A 20,804-nucleotide genomic window follows, 5' to 3' on the forward strand; every position below is an offset into this window, starting at 1 on the left:
AACTGACTGAAAAGAGAATTGGGTTATAAATATTTAGGTTATTAAGTATGAAATGTCCTATTTCTTTAAATACTTCTCTGACATTTCACTTTGACACTTCTTGTTTTATGTTTACTGCAAAGGTACATCCTCAGCCTTCAAACACCTGGTTTGGCTTGGGACTATATTTCAAATTGTTATTTAGAGCAATTTTTGTGAAACCATGCATAAGTCAAAAATTCATGTTGTTTTTGAATATGCATTTCATTGTGGAACCAATGCAGCACAGACAGCTCGAAATATCAGTGAAGTGTTTGGGAAGGATGTGGTAATGAATGCACAGTACATCCATGGTTTGAGAAGTTCTGTTCTGGTGATTTTAATCTTGATAATGGGCCACATGGGTGACCTCAGACCAAGGGTGATAATGATGAGCTGAAAATTGTAGGGGAAGTGAGTCCATCTCAATCTATGTGTGAATTAGCAGCAAGGTTTGACGTTACTATTCCAATAATATTGGACCATTTGAAACAAGTGGGCAAGATAAAGAAGCTGGAAAGATGGGTTCCCATGAATTCAATGAGTGTCAGAAGAGAAATCGTCTCAAAGCTTGCTTTTCTTTGCTGTCACAACATAAAGACAAACCATTTCTACACCATATTGTTGTATGTGATGAAAAATGGATTCTTTTTGACAATTGCAAGCATTCAGCACAATGGTTGGATAAAGTGCCAAAACACACTCCAAAATAAAATATTCATCAAACAAAGCTAATGGTATCTGTTTGGTGGTCCAATGCTGGTATCATCCACTATAGCTTCATGAAACCTGGCCAGTCGATTATAGCAAATGTCTGCTGCCACCAATTGGATGAAATGATGAGGATGCTTGCGATTAGGCAGCCAAGATTGGTCAACAGAGACAGCTAATCCTCTTGCAAGGTAACACTTAACTACATGTCACGCAAACAACGCTGCTCAAACTACAGAAGCTGGACTTGGAAACTCTCTGTCATCCATCATATTCACCAGACCTTGCCCCAACTGACTACCACTTCTTCCAGGCTTTGAACCACTTCTTCCAAGGAAAAATATTCCATTCTCAACAAGCTGTGGAAAATGCTTTTCATGATTTCATCACCACTCACTCCCCAGGCTTCTTTGCTGCTGGCATAAACAAACTACCGTTAAGATGGCAAAACTGTGTCAATAGTTTAGGCACAGACTTTGATTAATTGTACTGCTTCTTGTTTGAGATATAATAAACTAAACTTTTAATTTGAAATTGGACATTTCACATTTAATGACCTAATACATTGTAGTCTTGAAGTATGAAAAAAAAAATGCTTGAAAACTGCCTGTTTTGGGGGTTTCTCATGAAAGCATTTTGAACCAGACATATACATCCTAAGCAAAATTGAAGTTTTTAAGGCCCAGTTTTTCAGAAACATTTGGTCGGTAATTTATTTTTTGATGAACACGTAATGCTTACTAGATGCCAGGATCCAGTCTAGGTACTTCGTAAACTTCAATGATCTTAATCCTCCTGTCAACTCTATAAAACAGCTATTGTATTTCCCCCCATTTTATAGATGAGAGGTTAAATAATTTGCATAAGGTCACATAGCTAGTAAATGACAGAACCAGCATTCAAACCCAGAGCTGTCATCATGGACCTCTGATCCATGCTGCTTCCCAGTGAATATATCAACAATGACTACAGAGGGTCTTTTACTGGATTAGGCTTACATACCTGCAATCAGGCATGACAGCCCACCCTCACATTTATACTTCCTTTTATCCAGCTGTTTTCATGATTTAAGGACTCTTCCTTTACCAGGTACCTGAAGTTCTTTCACACCATGTGCCTGTTTTATTCAGTGGCTGATAAACACCTCTCCAGGCTTTTTGCCCACAATGCAATTTTGCTTATGGAAGATTTGTGAATTTCACTCTCAAAAGATGTTTACTTGGTGTTCACTTCTAAGCAATTTTTTAAAAATAATTGTGTCCAAACAGTTGGGAAATATAATTTAAGGTAGTGATATAATTAAGGTTTGATTTCCTTTGATATTTACAAAATGTCAGTGATCTCAGAAATAGATGGATAGTGAAGGACTTAGGAGGTCAATCTTTCATATTAAGAGAGGTCTTAGTTTTTTCTTCTTTAATGCTTTCATTTACTAATTCTAGAAACTTAAAAATATCCAACGGTGAGAAAAAAAATGATGACCTATTTCTGTTTTCCAAACCAACAACAAAGTTATTTTTACCATCATTCTGATCATAACAAAGGTATTTCATAAGGAAAGTGGAAAAATGATAAAGACTTTTCGCCTGTATATTTCTGATAAGAATGTTATAAGAAACACTCATGCACTCTTACATTTTTTTTTCTTATGCACCTGGGTGGTGTTCAGTGACCTCTTCTAAACTATCTTTTCTAAAACTGCCCCCTGTGACAGCGTTCTGTGTTAATAAGGCACCCCAGCATTATTTCCAGAAAATCAGGGTGCCACTTCATTTAACTTCCCTATTTACAGTCTAATGTTATTTTCACAGCTTACAGACAACCAGCTTCTATAAAATCAATGTAACGTTTTAACTCTGAATATAAATGAATCAAGTGTTAAAACTTACTTTATTTTACCCAAAGGAGACTTATCCCATAATGGTGTTGTCTAAAAGGGTGATTTTTCTTTATATTTTTGTATGCTGAGATTTTACACTCATGAACTGCCTGCTTGCCTGCTGTTTGTCATCAAAAGAATTTTAAAGACTGTTTAACTGTATATGGGATGTTTTTCTTAAAATGACAACAACAGCAAAAAATTCAAATATTATGTCCTCTAAAAGTATTCGCATTATCAGTGCAAGACCATGATATAGAAAGCTAGCTACCTTTCACACATGTATGTCCCCACAGGAGAGCCACAGTTGACATCATCTTCAGTTAGTCCATAATGGGCAGCAACGATGCATTCCCCATCGTGATCTGTGTAGCACAGAACGTTCTAGAGCTTGTGTGCAAGATGATCTAAAAAAGACAAAAGGAAATGTTCAAGTTGCCTTCTCCCCTGGCTACAGAGTTTTAATTGACTTCAATAGTAGCCAGGGAGAAAAGTTCATTGTTGATAAAAAAAAAAAGAGAGAGAAAGAATCAAGCATTTCTTGGTGAAGAGGGCCAGAGACCAAAAATTAGATTTGGAGGGCCTGGGGACAGAATTAAATGAGACCTGAAAATTTTCGCATATAGTGGGAAAATGAAGGCTCGAGGTGGCAGGAGGGGAAAACAGTAATTTATAGTTATAGCAGAAAAATTGTTAGGATCAGGAGGGCTTCGCTAATACAAGGAAGTCAATAAACCTATCTTTATTTCTTAATAGCTAGTATTATTGACTTCTAGAAATGAACACCTTAAGAGAACTTAAGGTACCCCCAGCTCTTATAGAACTTTTTTTTTCATTTGCATCAGTCAGAAGAGGAAGGGAGGAAGGAGTCCCAGTAAGTTGCCTGTTCCCACCCTCTGAAACAAAAGGAGTAACACCTCATAAAAAGATCCAGCCCCAAAATTTTATAGCAAACTAAATAATAGTGTTTTTAAAAAGGAACTGTAGGAAAATACTGATATGAGTGTGTGTGTATACACATCTATACTTTTAATATAGAGGTGTCCTTTCTTACTATGATACTGTAATAAAAAAACAAAAATTTGACAGATTCAACTATATAAAAATATTAAATTTGTATTTGGTAGGAATATATATATGTATATATATATATATCAATTTAAAAGCTAAGCTCAAGTAAGCACCAGGCAGAAAAAGAATTATAACACATGAGAAAGTTCTATGTAAAAAACTCTAACAAATTAATAAGGACCATAATAGGAAAAGGATTTAATTTTTTTTTTTATTTTTATTTTTCACCCTGTTTAAAAAGTTTGAGGGAAAAGGATTTAAAAGATACCTCTCTGTCAGTAAGATAAATATAAAGAGCCAATTAAAAATTCTCACCTTCTTTAATAATTAAGGAAATTCAAATTACAACAACAACAAGGCCATTTTCATGTGAAATTGTCAAGGGTTAAAAACTACAGTAGCCTCCAGTATTCTTGACAGTGGGCTGTAAACGGGCACTCTCATACATTTTGTTGTTACACATGCAAGGACAAAAATGTTGATAAAAACCTTAAATGCCTGTACTCCCTGACTCAGCATTTCATTACTAGAAAGTTACTCTATAGCCGTGATCCCCAAGCCCCAGCCGGCCCCCAGACAGGTACCAGTCCGTGGCCTGTTAGGAACCGGGCTGCACAGCAGGAGGTGAGCAGCGGTCTATGGAGCAAAGAAAACTCCATCAGTATTTAGCTGCTCCCCATCCCTGGCATCACCACCTGGGCTCCGCCTCCTGTCGGATCAATGGTGACATTAGTTGCAGAAAAACAAGCTTAGGGCTCCCATTGATTCTGCATTATGGTGAGTTGTATAATTATTTCATTATACATTACAATGTAATAATAATAGAAATAAAGTGCACAGTAAATGTGATGCACTTGAATCATCCAGAAATAATCCCCCCACCCATGTCGGTGGAAAAATTGTCTTCCATGAAACTGGTGCCTGGTGCCAAAAAGGTTGGAGACCACTGCTCTGTAGCATTATGTGCACAAATAAGGTAAGATGCCTGTATGCAGATCCTTAATGAAACAAATTCATTTTTTTTTTTTATTGGACATAGTCATGTTCTGTTGCCTGGGCTAGAGTGCTTTGGCATCAGCCTAGCTCACAGCAACCTCAAACTCCTGTGTGCAAGCGATCCTCCTGTCTCAGCCTCTCGAGTAGCTAGGACTGTAGATGCACACCACCATGCCCGGCTTATTTAATTTTATGTTTCTATTTTTAGTTGGCTGGCTAAGTTTTTCTATTTTTAGTAGAGACATGGGGTCTCACTCTTGCTCAGGCTGGTCTCAAACTCCTGACCTCAAGCCATCCTCCCACTTCGGCCCTTCCAGAATGCTAGGATTACAGGCATAAGCCACCATGACAGGCCTTGAAGCAAATTCTTTATAAGGACACCAACAATAAAATGAAATAAAACTATATTTCCATCAACATGGGATTGGTAAACTAAAAGATATCAGTAAAATGGAATACTTGAGGACTGCTTTTTAAAAATGAGAAGATTTACATTCAATGAGACAAAAAGAAGCCCATACTATATTAATAGCTAGGAAAAATTATATAACAACATGTATAGAACCTGCAGAATATACGAAATAATCATACTTTTTGGGGAAAAAAGTGTGTGTGTGCAGAGGAGGAAGAATACACATCACTCAGTAACGGGTGAGTGACATTGGTGATTTTCGTTGTTTTCAAGAACAATTTCTATATTGATGGTACTTTTATTTGTGTGTTTTACTTTTTCAAAAATTAATAAACCTTATTCTCCAGAGCAGTTTAACTTTAGCAAAACTGAGTGGAAAGTACAGAGTTCTACTATACCTTCTTTCTCCACACATGCACGACCTCCTTCCCTATCTACATCTCTCAGCAGAGTGTACGTTTGTTAACATTGATGACCCTACATTGACACATCAGTATGGCTGAAAGTCCATAGCTTACATGAGGCTTCACTCTTGGTGTAGTGCACTCTATGGGCTTGGACAAATGTATAGTGACATGTACCCACCATTATAGATCATACAGAGTAGTTTCACTGCCCTAAAAATCCTCTGTAATCTGCCTGTTCATCCCTCTCTCCTCTCTAACCCCTGGCAACCACTGATCCTTTTACTGTCTCCATAGTTTCATCTTTTCCAGAGTGGCATACAGTTGAACTCAAGTGATCCGTAGCCTTTTCAGATTGGTTTCCTTCACTTATGCATTTAAGGTTCCTATATGTCTTTTCATGACTGGCTAGTTCATTCCTTCCTAGTGATGAATGATATTCCATTGTCTGGATGTATCACACAGTTTATTTCTTCATTTACCTACCAAGGACATCTTGGTTGCTTCCAAGTTTTGGCAATTATGAATAAAGCTGCTAGAAACATCCACGTGCAGGTTTACGTGTGGACATACATTGTCAACTCATTTGGGAAATTACCAAGGACCGTGATTGCTTGATTGATTGTATGGTAAGAGTAGGTTTAATTCTGTAGGAAACTGCCAAACTGTCTTCCAAAGTGGCTAGACCACTTGCATTCCCACCAGCAACGAATGAAATTACTTGTTGCTCTATATCCCCTCCAACATTTGGTGTCAATATTTTGGATTTTGGCCATTCTAATAGATATGTAGTAGTATCTCATTATTGTTTTAATTTGCAATTCGCTAGTGACATATGATATTGATAGTCTTTTTACATCCTTACTTGCCATCTGTTTATCTTCTTTGGTGAGGTGTCTGTTCAGGTCTTTCATCCATAATTGAGTTGTTCATTTTCTTATTGTTGAGTTTTAAGTGTTCTTTGTATATATTGGATAGCAGTCCTTTATCAGATGTGTGTTTTGCAAATATTTTCTTCCATTTTATGGCTCGTCTGCTCATTCTCTTGACATTGCCTTTCACAGAGCAGAAATTTTTAATTTTAATGAAGTCCAGCTTATCAATTATTTCTTGCATGGATCATGCCTTTGGTGTTTCATCTAAAAAGTCATCTCCATAACCCAAGATCAACTAGATTTTATCTTTTGTTATCTTCTAGGAGTTTTACAGTTTTTCATTTTACATTTAGGTCTATGATCCATTTTGAGTTAATTTTTGTGAAGGGTCTAAGGTCTGGGTCTATATTCATTTTCTTGCATCTGGATGTTCAGTTGCTCTAGCTCCATTGCTTTACCTTTGCTCCTTTCTCAAAGATCAGTTGACTATATTTATGTGGTATGTGTTTTCCTTTTATAACCAGAACAAAGAATGTAGTGTACATTCTACACACTTTCATGGAAGCAACTGCCATAAAAGTGTACAGAAAACAAAACAAAACAACCCACCCTCACCCCACAGAGTTCAGCAAGGTTAAGCTAGAGCAGGTCAGAGAGTACCAAACATGATGCAGAGGGTTGAGTGGGCGGTAAGTTCATTGCAAGGAAGGGCATGTGTGTACAGGAGCACTGGAAGACCAACCCACCTTAGAGTGCAGAGTTTTGAGGGAGTGGAGACCAGAAGGGAAATGGGGTCCCAGGAAAGGAGCTAAGACTAGCATCCCAGGGCCCTAATCCACGTAGAAAGGAAGGAGCAGGAAGGGATTCCACACAGACAGATGGATTTGCACAAGTGACACAGTGCTTGATCCGAAGCCAAACGTTTCTGCTTTATGTCCTTAACTAGCTGCTGAGTGCTGGTGGGAGCATAGTAGAGGTGGGAGGGAGCCAAGGGTCTGTAGGTAGTGGTGGCTGTTGGTGTTGGCAGAAAAGGCTAGGATTGCTTCCCAACTGAACTTCACTTTGCTATTCTAAGTCATGGGTAATTAGACACTTTTGAATGTATAATTGCAGAATCTTCCAGAACATAATGACATTGTTGTGGCTCCCTTACAGATTACCCATATTTCCAGGAACTTGTCCAGGCTTCCATTTATATACCCACTCACCCAATTTTTATTGAGTGTTCTGAGTAGGTTTACAAGCTAATTAGGGAGTGGGTTGGTAGAAGTGAATATTAAAGGTGACTAAGGCACAGTTCCTTAGCCCAGGGAATTTACAGCCTCTTAATAAAAAAGTAAGAATGAGAATCACACATTCAAGGTGCAATGTGACAGCTTAGAAGAGTTGAAAAAAGTAAATCTTTCACTATATTTACTTACTGACTGTGATCTGAAGCAAACTACTTTGGAGTCAGTTTTTGCATTGGTATAATGTTTGTTTTAATACCTGCTACTGCACCTGGTACAAGGTAGATACTTAATAAAGTTTTGCTATTATTATTATCAACATGCCATAGGAGGAATACCAGTAGAGTGCAGTATAAATTCAATGGTCTTTTTCCATGACTGGAAAAATAAAAATGATAATATCTCAGAACTATGATGGTTATAAATAATCTTTCCCTTCAAATTACTTAAACATACAAAGCATAACCATTGTTAAACTCTGCTGCTACTACTTTTAGTAAGAATGGAAACAATTGCTGCTTATGCTTTTTTTAAGAAAAAAAATTGTTACTTTTTTTAAGAGTAAATTTCTCCCCAAGGAGAGCTCAGTGAGTCCTTTAATTGTCTTATATACCTACAAATTTAGGAGTCTTGTGGATTTGGGGCCTTAGAGCATTTATGATATTCAAAATTGTTTGTTTCTTACTTTCTGTAAAATCTTTCTGTGGCATATTTTGGAATAGTACATAGAGGTAATATCAAATTTATGTTCAAATGTGCTCCCAATAGGAAATTCAACCCTGTTGTAAGAGTTAGAGTAGGGGTCTTGGCTGGTAGTATCATCACGACTCCAAGCTAAGGGCCCTCAAAGACTCTGAGCACTCAAGAGATGTGGCCCCAGGAAATCAAGATTATCTGGGCCTGGTAAACAGCCTTTCACCCCATCAGAAAGACCTGCAGTCTTTAACCTGCGTGATCAAGGATGAGTTAGTACCGGCTTATTCCCGTGGGATCACTACTGATGCAAGACAGCTCTGGCCTTGCACTTATTCCCACCCTCAAGCTGGCCTTAGCAATGGATTTGGTTGTTCGATCTATCTATGCAAAAGACTTTGTAATAAAGACCGAGTGTGACTGATGTGGTCAGGATGGGAAGCTCTGTGAGAGCTGTGCAGAACAGGGGGTTCCATCAGGTTGATTCCGCCAGGAGGTAGCTTACAGTCTAGTCGTTGAGCTGCCTCCACTGTGGGAGTCCTGCTCCTTCAGCCCTGCTCTGTGTTTCATTTCCAGAAGATTCCACCGCCAACAAGGATTCTGGCCAGGAGTCAGAGTCTATTCCAGAATACACAGCCGCAGAGGAACGAGAGGACAACCGGCTGTGGAGGACAGTGGTGATTGGAGAGCAAGAGCAGCGGATTGACATGAAGGTCATCGAGCCCTACAGGAGGGTCATTTCGCACGGAGGTAGTCAAGTTCTGTGCAAATGCGAAAAATGGGGATGGGAGCAGTTGTGTTTTTTATTAGAATATGAAATCGGGTTTTCTGCAGTACGACATCCCAAAGACCCTGCAGTCAATGTCCAGGGGGCTATAGAGCTAAGTATATTTCCTCATACTCAATAAGCATTTGAAAGCCTACTAGGCAAAAAACAACTTTCCCACGTGAAAATTGCTATTCACACCGCATATCTGATAGCTATAATCTTCTGTGCAAATTTCTTGAAAGCCATAGTAATCCAATTTAATAATATCTGTTTAGAATTGCTATTGGCCAATTGTAGGGTTGAACTGAGCAGTTTAGACTGTGTAACACCAGGGGCTGTAGTAATTGTGCTATTCCAGAGGTGCTTCTAAATACAAAATGGTCTTCTGAATCCTCTTCAGAAGCTTTCGGAAATCTTTTTAGGCTCAGCCTGGTAAACCTTTTCCCTACCTAAGGTTTGCTTTTTCTATAAACTACATTAATTTTAGGCCTGACAACAGCCAATCCCAGTCAAAGCCTCCACCTGCTTAGTGAGGGCTAAGGGAGAGAGAAAGGTGTGTTTTGTTTGTCCGGTGCCTTCCTGGGGGCTCTGGGAGCACATGTGGCCTTGGTTAATTTGGGATTCACAGAAAGTCAGACGAGCACAAGCCACACGAGTAAGACTGTCGACTTCAGAAACACATCAACAGCTTTTTGGCTTTTCTGCCGCATGCCTGCCTTTCCCGAAGTCCTGAGGCACCGCTTAACCACCCAGCTGTTCCAGAAAAAGTGCACGCTGACAAGGCAATTGTTACTCTCTAAATTCTCTCTTCCTCGTGAGGACAGGGAAATGAGAGTCTTGGCGCTGCATCAAACCCTTAGCTTTTGTTTTCTAGAGAGCAGAAGGACAATTTGTTATTTCAATCAAACCCCCGCTGCCAGCAGTTTTCACCTTCCCTCCCCTGCACCGCTACCTCCATGTGAGTGTCAGGACCACCCAGGGCACCTGACTGTGGCAGTGAACGTGAATGCCAATGTCAGTGTCCCTGGACGTGACCTTTCTTTTTCTTGCCCCATGGTTTGACCTGGAATGGTAGCACGGCCCAGTGAGAGCTGGTGTGGGGCCAGGGCACTTTCCTCCGAGCCAAACGTTTCCCACAGCCCTTCAGAATGCGGGCTCGCCTAATCTTGCTGACAGGGGCAGACAGCTGGCCGTGGAGCCAACCCTTTTGTTCCCCCATGAAAACCGCAACCGGAACAGTCTCCAAATCTCTCTGGAAGGTCACACCTTGTCTGCGCCATCTAGCAGGTATTTTTTTTTCCCCCTAAGACTCTCTGTTCCGAAAACCATCAGGTATTTTTTATTTGTTTGCTTTTTAGAAATAAAAACAAAGGCTAATTATAAGCATAGCCTATGCTCATTTAAAAAAAAAATACAAAAAAAAAAACCCCAAAAAAACCCAAAATAGAAAAGTCTGTCAAAGTAAATCAAAGTCACCAGAGACAATCCTTATAAACATTTTTATCCATCAGCTCTTAAATGTAGGGCCCCCGTGTTGAGAAGAAGGCAGGCTCACGATTATTTCTTACTACTCTGGTAGACTCACCTACTTCTTCCAACTATAGTAAAATTAGATGGGTTGGGTGGGTGAGTTAAGCCCATTGGCCTGTTGCTCAAATCAGGAGAGTGAATAACACCAGCCCACTGATGGTCAGAGAAAGTCACTGCTTCTGCCTGTCAGACTCTAATAAAAATCCCCCTGGGATCTCGGGGCTAACCTGGTTTGCTGTGCTTTCTCTCCCTGCCACCTCCCTCCCCTTGGCATTTGCTCTTCTCCACTCTGTGTCTTGAGCTCAGTCTTGTCTGTGTGACTGTCTGGTTTGTTTTGAGGAGGAAGCCGCCTCTCCTCTCCCCAGCTCTGCCTCAGCCTTCTCCAGGCCCCGGCCCGCATGAATGGGCCTCTGGCTGCACCCAACTGGAACCTGAGCGAGATGCCACCTTTTCCTGCACCCTGAACAGCTTTTGTGCTCTGCAGGTAGACAGCTCAGAGGTAACTCCTGGATTTGCCAAAGCTTTGTCTTCCATGTCGGAAGCTTACACCACTCTCTCAGACCTTAGCTCATAAAGCTCTGCAGTTATCCTCCTATAAATGCTTCTGACGAGCATTTAGAAAGCAGAGTCACTCTGCAGTGAACATGACTCTTGCTTTGGTGCTTTGCATTTTGCCATGAGGAACTTTTCCCAGGCTGTGACAAATGTCCCGCCAGTTGGGAACACTGCTGCATGAGAGCAGTATTTGAACAAATAGTTCGGTCCTCAGCTCCGGTGACCTGGATATGAGCTGTTGCCATAGGCCCTGTACCCAGTGGAGAAGAAGTGGGGGTCGAGGCCTGTTTTTGCCACTAACTAGTCTGTGATTTTGGTACATCACTCACCTTCCTGGGCCTCGAGCGCCTCATCAGTCAAATGAGGGTGATCTCAAGGCCAGTGTTCACGTGCCGCGTGCCATCAGCAGCATCCCTGCCCTCTGCACAAACAAAACAGTTAAAGAAGGGTATGGTGCTTCTGCTCAGCCAACAATGTAGGGTCGCTTTGAGGCCAGAACTGGGTTTTTTTTTTTTAACTGGAAGCAGAGAACATATTTAAATAACTAAGGACAATTATGCCAAACAATTTTAACAAGGAGTTTCCTTTCTTGTTTTTTTTTTTTTTTTTTTACTTATTTCATTATAGGAGATTCAGGTAACCTTCTCTGCAGTGTTGCTGGACAAATGATCCCGGAAAGAATGAGGAGAAGAGTTGCTGGCTGGTGTGTGTGTGTGTATGTTTTGGTTGCGACTGTGACATCCTTCCTCTCTGTCCATTCCATTGCTGGCCAGCAAACTTGTGTTTCATCCCTTTCATGCCTGTCTGTGCCACCGCAGGTAAGGTTTGCCGTCACTGCTTCAGAGGGTCTCTGGAGGCTCCACCGTGGGGTCACTCACGCACCCCAGCACAGGCCCCCAGAATCCACCTCCCGTCTATTGAGAGGAGAGCCTAACAAAAGAAATGTTTTCAAAACCAAACCTCAAACGAATTATGCCGCTGCCAACAGGCAGTTTCTTTTGAGTCAGCTGCCTATTTTAGAGCAGAAATTGAAGGGTTAATTGATCCCCTGAGGGTATCTGGGTGGGAGAAAAGCAAATGGCCCTACTCATTCTAGTTATTGCACTGTGCAGGCAGTTACAGTGTTATCTGAAATAGCTCTGAAGCCTGGCAACAATGCCACCAGCTCTTGATTTAGGAGGAAAGCTTTCATGTGGAAATCTCTTTCTTCTATTTCCTTTCTTATATCATCTCCTCTCCACCTACTATTGTTTTCCCTTTCTACAGCTTCTTTACCCAAAAGTACAAACAGCCATTTTCATCTGTAAATTTCAGCAATTTTTATATAAAGAGACATCCTTAGTGATCACGAAGTCGGAAGTTGATCCCTAAGAATTCATTTGGTTAAATAAACTCGAGTGAACACACTATAACGTTCTAAGGACAGACAGCACTTACACAATGAGCCGAATTGCCTCTTAAGATGACTTCCGAAGTACTGTTTATAAACCTCGGTCTTCCTGTTTAAAAAAAAAAAACATTCTTAGAAATTCTCCAGAAATAAAAAAAGAAATCAGAGTAACTGAGCAGTCACAATTTTGAAATTATACTGATATCTGGGAGCCAGACAACTACATTTAGAAGGTTGCTTTTGGTTTTTGTTTGTTGTTTGTTTGTTTGTGATAGGGGTTCACCCAGGCTGGAGAGCAGTGGCTCAATCATAGCTCACTGCACCTCCATCTTCTGAGCTCAAGTGATCCTCCTGCCTCAGCCTCCCAAGTACCTGGGACTACAGGCATGCACCCCCATGCCCAGCTAATTTTTTTCTATTTTTGGTAGAGATGGGGTCTTGCTCTTGCTCTGGCTGGTCTCGAACTCCTGACCTCAAGCGATCCTCTCGCCTCAGCCTCCCAGAGTGCTAGGATTACAGGCCATGAGTCACCATGCCCAACAGGAAAGATGCTTTTGAAAGAATGCTTTCTTACTTGTTTTTAAGTTGGATTCATTATGTCTATTGTCTCTTTTAATGAACTCCATCTTTTCATTGTGCTGAGGATGAATTTCATACTTTCCTGGCCTGAGGATTAGTATAGCTAAGCCACTATATACTTTATGGATTTCCATTTAGTTATGAATCTTCCTAAATAAACTTGTTTTGTGGAACAAGCACTTCTTGTATTAAAATATATTTCCTTCTGCCATTTTTCTCCATATTGCATTCTAAAAAGACATTGACAAGTACTTACATATTGGAAAAGATGGAACTAAAGCAAAAAATCCATCGGGAAGCTACTACAATCCTCTTTCACAAATGAGTTTTATCAGATGCATCCATAGGTCTACACATAGATTTACATGGGCAGCATCTTCTAAGATATGTAGTATAAATGCTATGTACAACAGCCTCAAATTAGTAACACATACAAACCCATAATTGGGTATATTTTTAACTGGTATCACTCTCTTCCCCCACCTTTTTTGTGGTAGAGTCATATTCTTGACCTTTGTAGAGAACATCTTATTAACTGCTTTTCAAGAGTTAACCCTATCCAAATCTATATTGAGCCAGTATTTTACTGCCATGTAATCACCATGAGGGTATTTAGAATTCGGGAAAAAAGTGAACACTGAGTTCTGGGAGGACTGGATCAGGCTTAAAGGTGTGTCTTCTCCTACTCAAAGCTTTGAGGAAATTTCTAACGATTCAAAAATCTAGAACTATATGACACAAATTGCAAGTGTTTAAACAGAAATATTTTAAAAAATGAAAATTTTTAAATACAGGGATTGCTTCCTGTTTTAAGTGTCAAAGACACAGGGCATTCCATACACCTGCCTATGGGGATTTGGTCAACAGCGGCTGTGAGTTTCAAAGATGAGCTCCAAGGGAATGTGGAGCTTGCTTAAAACATGGAGGAACACCAAAATTATGTCAGAGCTTTTCAGAGATTGGAATAATGTCCTTATCTGTGTCTACATTTTCCTTGACCCCCTAGAGTTGCAATGGCTCCACTTGCCTGCATTTCCTACCTCCTGTTTTCTCAGCACCACTTGCAAACAGCATTTCCACCCCCCAACCCCATGTTTCTAGGAAGCAATCCCCTAGTTTTCCCAAAAGTACATATTTTCATAAAATTAAAAAATAATTTAGCCAGACTCTTCCTGAGTTTTCCCTTGTCTTTAAGAGGGAAGGTTCTGAATTCTGTGCTGAGTTATTACAGGCTGGGCTAGAACTTTCCATGTATGCCTACACTGCCTGTTGAGTCCAGAGATGCCAGGGCCACTACCGGCCTCAAAATCAAAGTGAAGGTGTTTTACTCATCTACTCACTAGTGTCTGGTCCCTGGAGTGCGTGGGTCTGAGATTATGTTACAGTTCAATGACTAAATTCCCCCCTTTAACTAGGGTCTAAAACTAAAAAGAGCTAAAGAGGATCCAACAGAACCTCCTTCTTGACCATCAGAAAAAGAAAGTACTAGATAAATTAGTATTATATAGATTAGAAAGTCATAAATCAAGTGTTGCCCTCTCATTCTTTGGTAACTTGAATATTTATACACTCTCTCCACAACTATGTACAACACATATAATCATCCATAATATATGTATACCCATATATGCAAATATATTTATACCATCTATTTAAGACTCTATATAAGACATAGGTTAACCACTGAAAGATAATTACATGTGTATACACTTAGACAACTGTAGTCAGTATAATGCTCATGTCATGATATATCTGTTATATCCACATATACACACTTGCCAAGGCTTCAGATTTATCCTTTTAGGTTAGATGTTTCCTTGTTAAGAGCTTTCAATCTGTTACAAATGTCTTTTTGTTTGTCCCCCAGGATACTATGGGGACGGTCTAAATGCCATCATTGTGTTTGCCGCCTGTTTTCTGCCAGACAGCAGTCGGGCGGATTACCACTATGTCATGGAAAATCTTTTCCTGTGAGTGATACTTATAACAAAGTACTTTGAGTTAATGTCTATGGGCATGTAATGGCGGATAGAGCACCTTCAATGAAAGGAAATAGATGATGTGGAATATTCTAAGCCTTTGATTAAAAAGTCAATAAGGTTTCTGTCAAGGAATATTGCTCAAGAGGTTAACACATTTCAAGGAGCTCTTCTGTCAGTAGAATAGATGGAAAACAAAATGAACAGAGTTTGGCTCACATTTTAAAGTTCTGCAACATTTCCTGTAGGCAAAGTATTGTTTTTCTTCCTTGGTAACATGTTCTTAGTCAGCTAAGACTGACTATAACCTGACTTCATTTACATCTGCCTTATTTAATCTGAGTTGCCCTTAGCATCTGATAACATTGTTAACATTTTTTAAAAGTCAGGTTTCCGATGCACACGTTTTTCTAGCATACCTGCATTTTTTATTTAAAAAAAGATAACTATATAAATAAATGAGTAATAGTCACTTTCAGAGAAATTATCTTAGATGACTATATTCTTCTCAAGGTAAAACGGTAATATGTAGAACCATTCTTAAATGTCATATACCCTGTAATTTAAATGTTATATAATTATGGTGTATATAGGATGAGATATTTCATGTGGGAACTGAAAACACTCCTTTTCCTTCCTGTGATCAGATATGTAATAAGTACTTTAGAGCTGATGGTAGCTGAAGACTATATGATTGTGTACTTGAATGGTGCAACCCCAAGACGCAAGATGCCCGGGCTGGGCTGGATGAAGAAATGCTACCAGATGATTGATAGACGGTATGTGGGCTCCATTATTTAGTCACTATTTTGGCTTCCTCAATGGCTTCCATATCTAATTCCCTTTTAGTCTGCCAAAAATGCAATTACAGTTTAGGATCGTCCAGTTATGGGTATTTGAAACAAAGAATTATAGCAATAGTAATAAAAGTGTCACACATGATACCCCAAAATTTAAATAAAGCAAATCATTCCCAGATTTTTTTTAAATGTAGTCTCAATCCTGGCAGACCAAGTCTCCTTTAAACTATGCATATGCTGTTGCTACCAGGAGGTGCAAGTCGAGCTGATAAACCAAAACACCCATGATTCTTTAGTGATATCATGTGACCTTGCTACTGTTTATATACAATGGGACTATTGTGATTTGGACAGTCATTGTGCTCTTAATTCAACATTTGCTGTCAATTCAAGTTAACCACTAACTTATACAGTCCCTTTGTGTGCCTCGTCCTCAAGTCTGTCAGAACAAAACCCTTCATTGCCACCTACAGAAAAATTGTCATAATAAACATACAAATTTATATCTACAGCATGTGTGGCATCCGTTTAGATGTGGCTCCTTGAATAATAGCATGCACATGCCCTGTTATGTTAACTAAAATCTGTTTTATGACCCAAACCTTCATAAAGTAACATTGCTAATGCTGCAAACTGGATCTGGGAACCAAGAATTGTTCAAATGGTAAATTGAAGGCCGAACAACCACATGATGTACTGTTACTATTTTCATCATAAAGAAGGAGAAACCAAGGCTTAGTAAGATGCAATAAATTGTCTAAGTTGCTACTAAGAGTGTGTTCTTTTCAAAATAGTAAAGGTAATGCCGACAAAAATGAAAAGTATCATTGAACAAAATATGCCATATGGTTATAGATTCATGCACTCTAAGAATGCAACCATTCTATTATATTTCACATTTATTCCTATGAGAAAATAAGATTTGAATCATACAAGTTTCAAATTATGTCTTAAAAAGCAGTCTTGTTATTAATCATCACCATTCTATACTTTCTCACCAGGTATAAAATGCCTAGAACTCTCTAAAATTATATTCTTATTTAGGCATATATTTTGCTTTAATTTCCACTGAGAATGGGTTAAGAGTAATGTATTTCCTCCTTTTTCAAAATAGGTTACGGAAGAATTTGAAGTCATTCATCATTGTTCATCCATCCTGGTTCATCAGAACAATCCTTGCAGTGACACGACCCTTTATAAGGTGTAGTTATTATTGTCATAGAAGTAAAAATACTACTAAGTAGTCTTTAAAAATATATGTGTTCATTGCACTAAAAATAACAACTCATAAAGTCCAAGTATCTAGGAAAATATATTTTGCTCCTGACTTTCCTGGAAAGATTCTTTGGACTATTCATCAAGAGTCCCTAATTAAGAGTGAGAATCATTTCATACTGAATATTTCCCCTGGATCACTATAAAACATGACTTCCAAATTGCTTGCCATAAACATGGAAGATGAAGTGGTGGGATTTCCATTCCACCTTAGAAAAAATAAAAGTTAATACTTTTAAAGTGATAATGTTATTTTGTAGAGAATAGAAAAATAGAATAAAATGACAATGGAAAATAAAGACTAACCAAGGACAGAAACAGAAGCCATATCTTGTCTTAATTGTTCCATTTCTTCTGAACAAATATTATGTAGGTCACCAAAGTTAGGAAAGGGAAGCCATTAGGGAAGCCATTTTGAGAGCTGTGTTTTCATCACCCATGAGGATTCTTGGTTTCAATTCCATTCAGTTTGGTGAATGTATATGCATTTATGTTACTAATATGTTAGTTTCTGTGTAACAATACATTTTGGGGGATGCAAAGTAAAGTAAGATATGGCTCATAATATAGTGGAACTTAAAACAGTTAAATGAAAGGAATGATATTTATTTTCTAGAGAGCTTTAAAAATATAATAAGATCTTGCCTACTGTCAGGATACAGATTAGATAAAATTGAAATTTTTTGGTCTCAAAGTTACTAATGAATTTCTTTTAAAAGTTCTGATCATGTTTGGAGAAAAACAATTAAATGTTAAGATCCTTTTTTTAAACATAGATTTTACTGTATCTTACAGAGTCTACCCTTTTTGTTCAATGTTCACTTATATTTATTTAGCATTCTTACTTCTTACTTCCAATGACCAAGTAGCAGGATTCACCCTAGTTTTCTTCCAGCAAAGTTTAGCTTTTTACCATACTATGTTGAATTGCTTTTTAAAAAATATTATGGCCTGTTTAAGGTATACTAAAAATCATTTCTTTTAATAATTTTAGGAAATACTTTTACAAGGGAGTAGAAATCAATGTTCACTGATAAGCTTATAAAAAGTTGATGGGTAAAAAGTAAACATTAGCACTATTATCGATTCATCAATGTTTGTTTAAAAATTCAGCTCTTATAAAAAGAAGTATGTTTTTTCTTGATAATGTTAAAAAATAAGCTTTACACAAGTTCAATTTAGCAGAGTTTCTGTGAGCAAAGAACCATTCATGAATCAAGCATCATTCAGTACCAGGAGAGGTCTAGAAGGCGTCACCCAGCAATGTGGACAGGCAGTATCTGTAAACAGAGAAAGGAAGTGACCTACAGAAATTGCTTGATTGGTTGTAGCTGGTCATTTGTCTTATTTGGGCATAATGTGATGAGGCATTTGCCTTATATGGTAATAGTCTGGTTGGCAGCCTCTGATTAGCTGAAGTTCAGCTGCTATGATTGACGGAGACTCAGCTATTTATTGCAAAAATATACTCTTGATTTAGGTTGCAGTTTGTTTACATACTAAGTTAGGTTGCAGTTTGCTACCTAGGAACTCAAAGTACAGAGGGAGCCCCAGGCCAAATTTGGTTTAATTTAACAATAAGAAGACATTTGTTACTGTTAGTATATTTAAAAATGATTATAATTCAACACTATTTATTTATTTTTTATTTTTTCTTTCTTTTCTGGCACATAGTAGGTGCAATAAACACTATTTATTGAAGTGAGTTTCAAGATAACGATAGCAATAATAAAAAAATTATAGCAATAATGTGGTAAATTACATCTAAAAATGGCTTACATTTAGTGAGTGCTTATAAGCATTACCTAATTTAACCTAATGACATCTTCTGAAGTAGATACTGTTTATTATTTCTGTTATACAGGAAAAAACACGAACACTCAGGGAGGTCAAATAAATTGTCAAAAGCAGGAGCCAGCAAACACTGTGAAGAATCCAATAGCAAATATTTTTGGCTTCATAGGTCTCAGTCACAATTACTTAGCTTTGCTATTACAAAGTGAAAGCAGCCATAGAGAATATGTAAACAAGTACATGGCTATGTTCCAATAAAACCTTATTTATGAACACTGAAATTGAATTTCCTTTAATTTCCATATCACGAAATATTCTTGTTTTGATATTTTTCAACCATTTGGAAAGCTTAGAAACCTCGTAGCTCAAGGACTGTAAAAAAAGACACATCAAGCTGGCTTCAGCCCATGGACTGTAGCTTACCAACCCCAGATCAAGGGTAACATAGACAATAAATGATAGGCTTAGACTTTGAATTCTAAAAACACCCATGTCAAGGACTTAACATATAATACATATAGTTTCATCATGTAAGAGCCTCTTTAAAGATTCCCTTTTTGAATTAACTTATATCAGTATGACCAACTTTTAGACCTGAAAAAACAGGGCACTAAATGTATTATAGGTCTTTTTGCCACTAAAGGGTAACATCTGTGGGAGAGTATATGGCAAATGCATTTTAAAAAATGAGTTGTTTGTCTGTGTCAAGCAAAGTGCTAGAGATTGAAAAATCACATGGTTCAATTGTGTCTTTGAGGAGCTTAAAGGCCAGAGCAGATACAGGCAGACGAGTAATTAATTTCAACACAGGGTACAACTGAAGCACTTTGAGGGGGTAGGAACTAAACCCAGGTGAGGGTGAGTTTTGGGGTACTGTGTAGAGAAAGCAGGCTGAGTCTGCATCAAGAGAGGCTTTCTAGAAGGAGACTTTCTTTCAAAGTGAGTTTTGAAGAACTATTAATAATAGACTAGCTGAAATTAGGGAAAAGAGCAATTTAGGCAGAGGAAACAGGTAGAGGAAATAGCAGATACAAATGCATCAGTAAGGAGAGAACACGGCATGTTTAGAGAATGTAAATTCTACTGAAGATACATTTGAGGTGGAGGTTTCCCTTTGCATGATTTCTTCCTCCCTGTCACTCACAAAACCTGGGTTTAGCTCCAAAACTCCAGAGGAAGGAAGAGGTTTATTAATGCAGTAGTGTATCATTGGTAATGTATGTTGACCCAAGATGTATCAGGAGGACTAGAAAAGAGTAAGTATATGGAGAGAAAGTTTGTTCACAAGGCACAGCCTGTAGACCCAGGGTCAAAATAGCAAGTAAAGTATTAAAGATAGATGTATATTTTCAAAAAACACAAAAAAAGCTTCTTACTAGAATACACAGTAGTTGAACACAAGGCAGCACAGTTGGCAGACAGCTCAGCACAGTCTCAGTAGGGAGATCTTTTTATTTCACATCATTTAAGAATGTTAGATCCTAGATCAAGTTCCCTTTCAAGCAGAATGATATATTTTAAAAGTAAGTTTGCAATTACATAAATAATAAGGAAATGCATTCTTCAGAAATCCACCCCATCATTATAGATAAGACCAAGTTCTTCTTTTAACAATTACCAATTCCTGTTTCTAACCCCCTTCCCCAGAGACAAATTCTATTATCAGTTTCACTGGTATCCTTCCAAGTTGTTTTCTATGCATTCACATGCGTCTGAAATGATCACATTTGGATGAAAGCTGTTTGTAATTCAAATCCAATTATTGGAACATATTTTTGAATGCTGTTCCATATGGAATGAACTTTCAAACTAAAACTTAAAAAAAAATTGGAAAAAATTTTTAAA

General features: G+C 38.3%; 1 protein-coding gene across 10 annotated transcripts in view; it reads left to right on the forward strand.

The window, feature by feature from the left end:
• The window catches only part of PRUNE2 (prune homolog 2 with BCH domain), a 260,827-nt gene that overhangs the window by 219,262 nt on the left and 20,761 nt on the right, over positions 1-20,804 (forward strand). For 8 of the 10 annotated variants that reach the window (XM_076008612.1, XM_012759788.3, XM_076008616.1 and 5 more), the window contains 4 exons: positions 8,865-9,038; positions 14,979-15,081; positions 15,738-15,869; positions 17,005-17,091. In XM_076008612.1, coding sequence (XP_075864727.1) covers positions 8,865-9,038; positions 14,979-15,081; positions 15,738-15,869; positions 17,005-17,091 — 496 coding nt within the window. The remainder of the gene's footprint in view (positions 1-8,864; positions 9,039-14,978; positions 15,082-15,737; positions 15,870-17,004; positions 17,092-20,804) is intronic. The other 2 variants (XM_076008613.1, XM_012759790.2) reach the window with 1 other exon arrangement.

The sequence above is a fragment of the Microcebus murinus genome, chromosome 12 (genome assembly GCF_040939455.1).
Source record: "Microcebus murinus isolate Inina chromosome 12, M.murinus_Inina_mat1.0, whole genome shotgun sequence".
In the NCBI taxonomy this organism is placed as follows: domain Eukaryota; kingdom Metazoa; phylum Chordata; class Mammalia; order Primates; family Cheirogaleidae; genus Microcebus; species Microcebus murinus.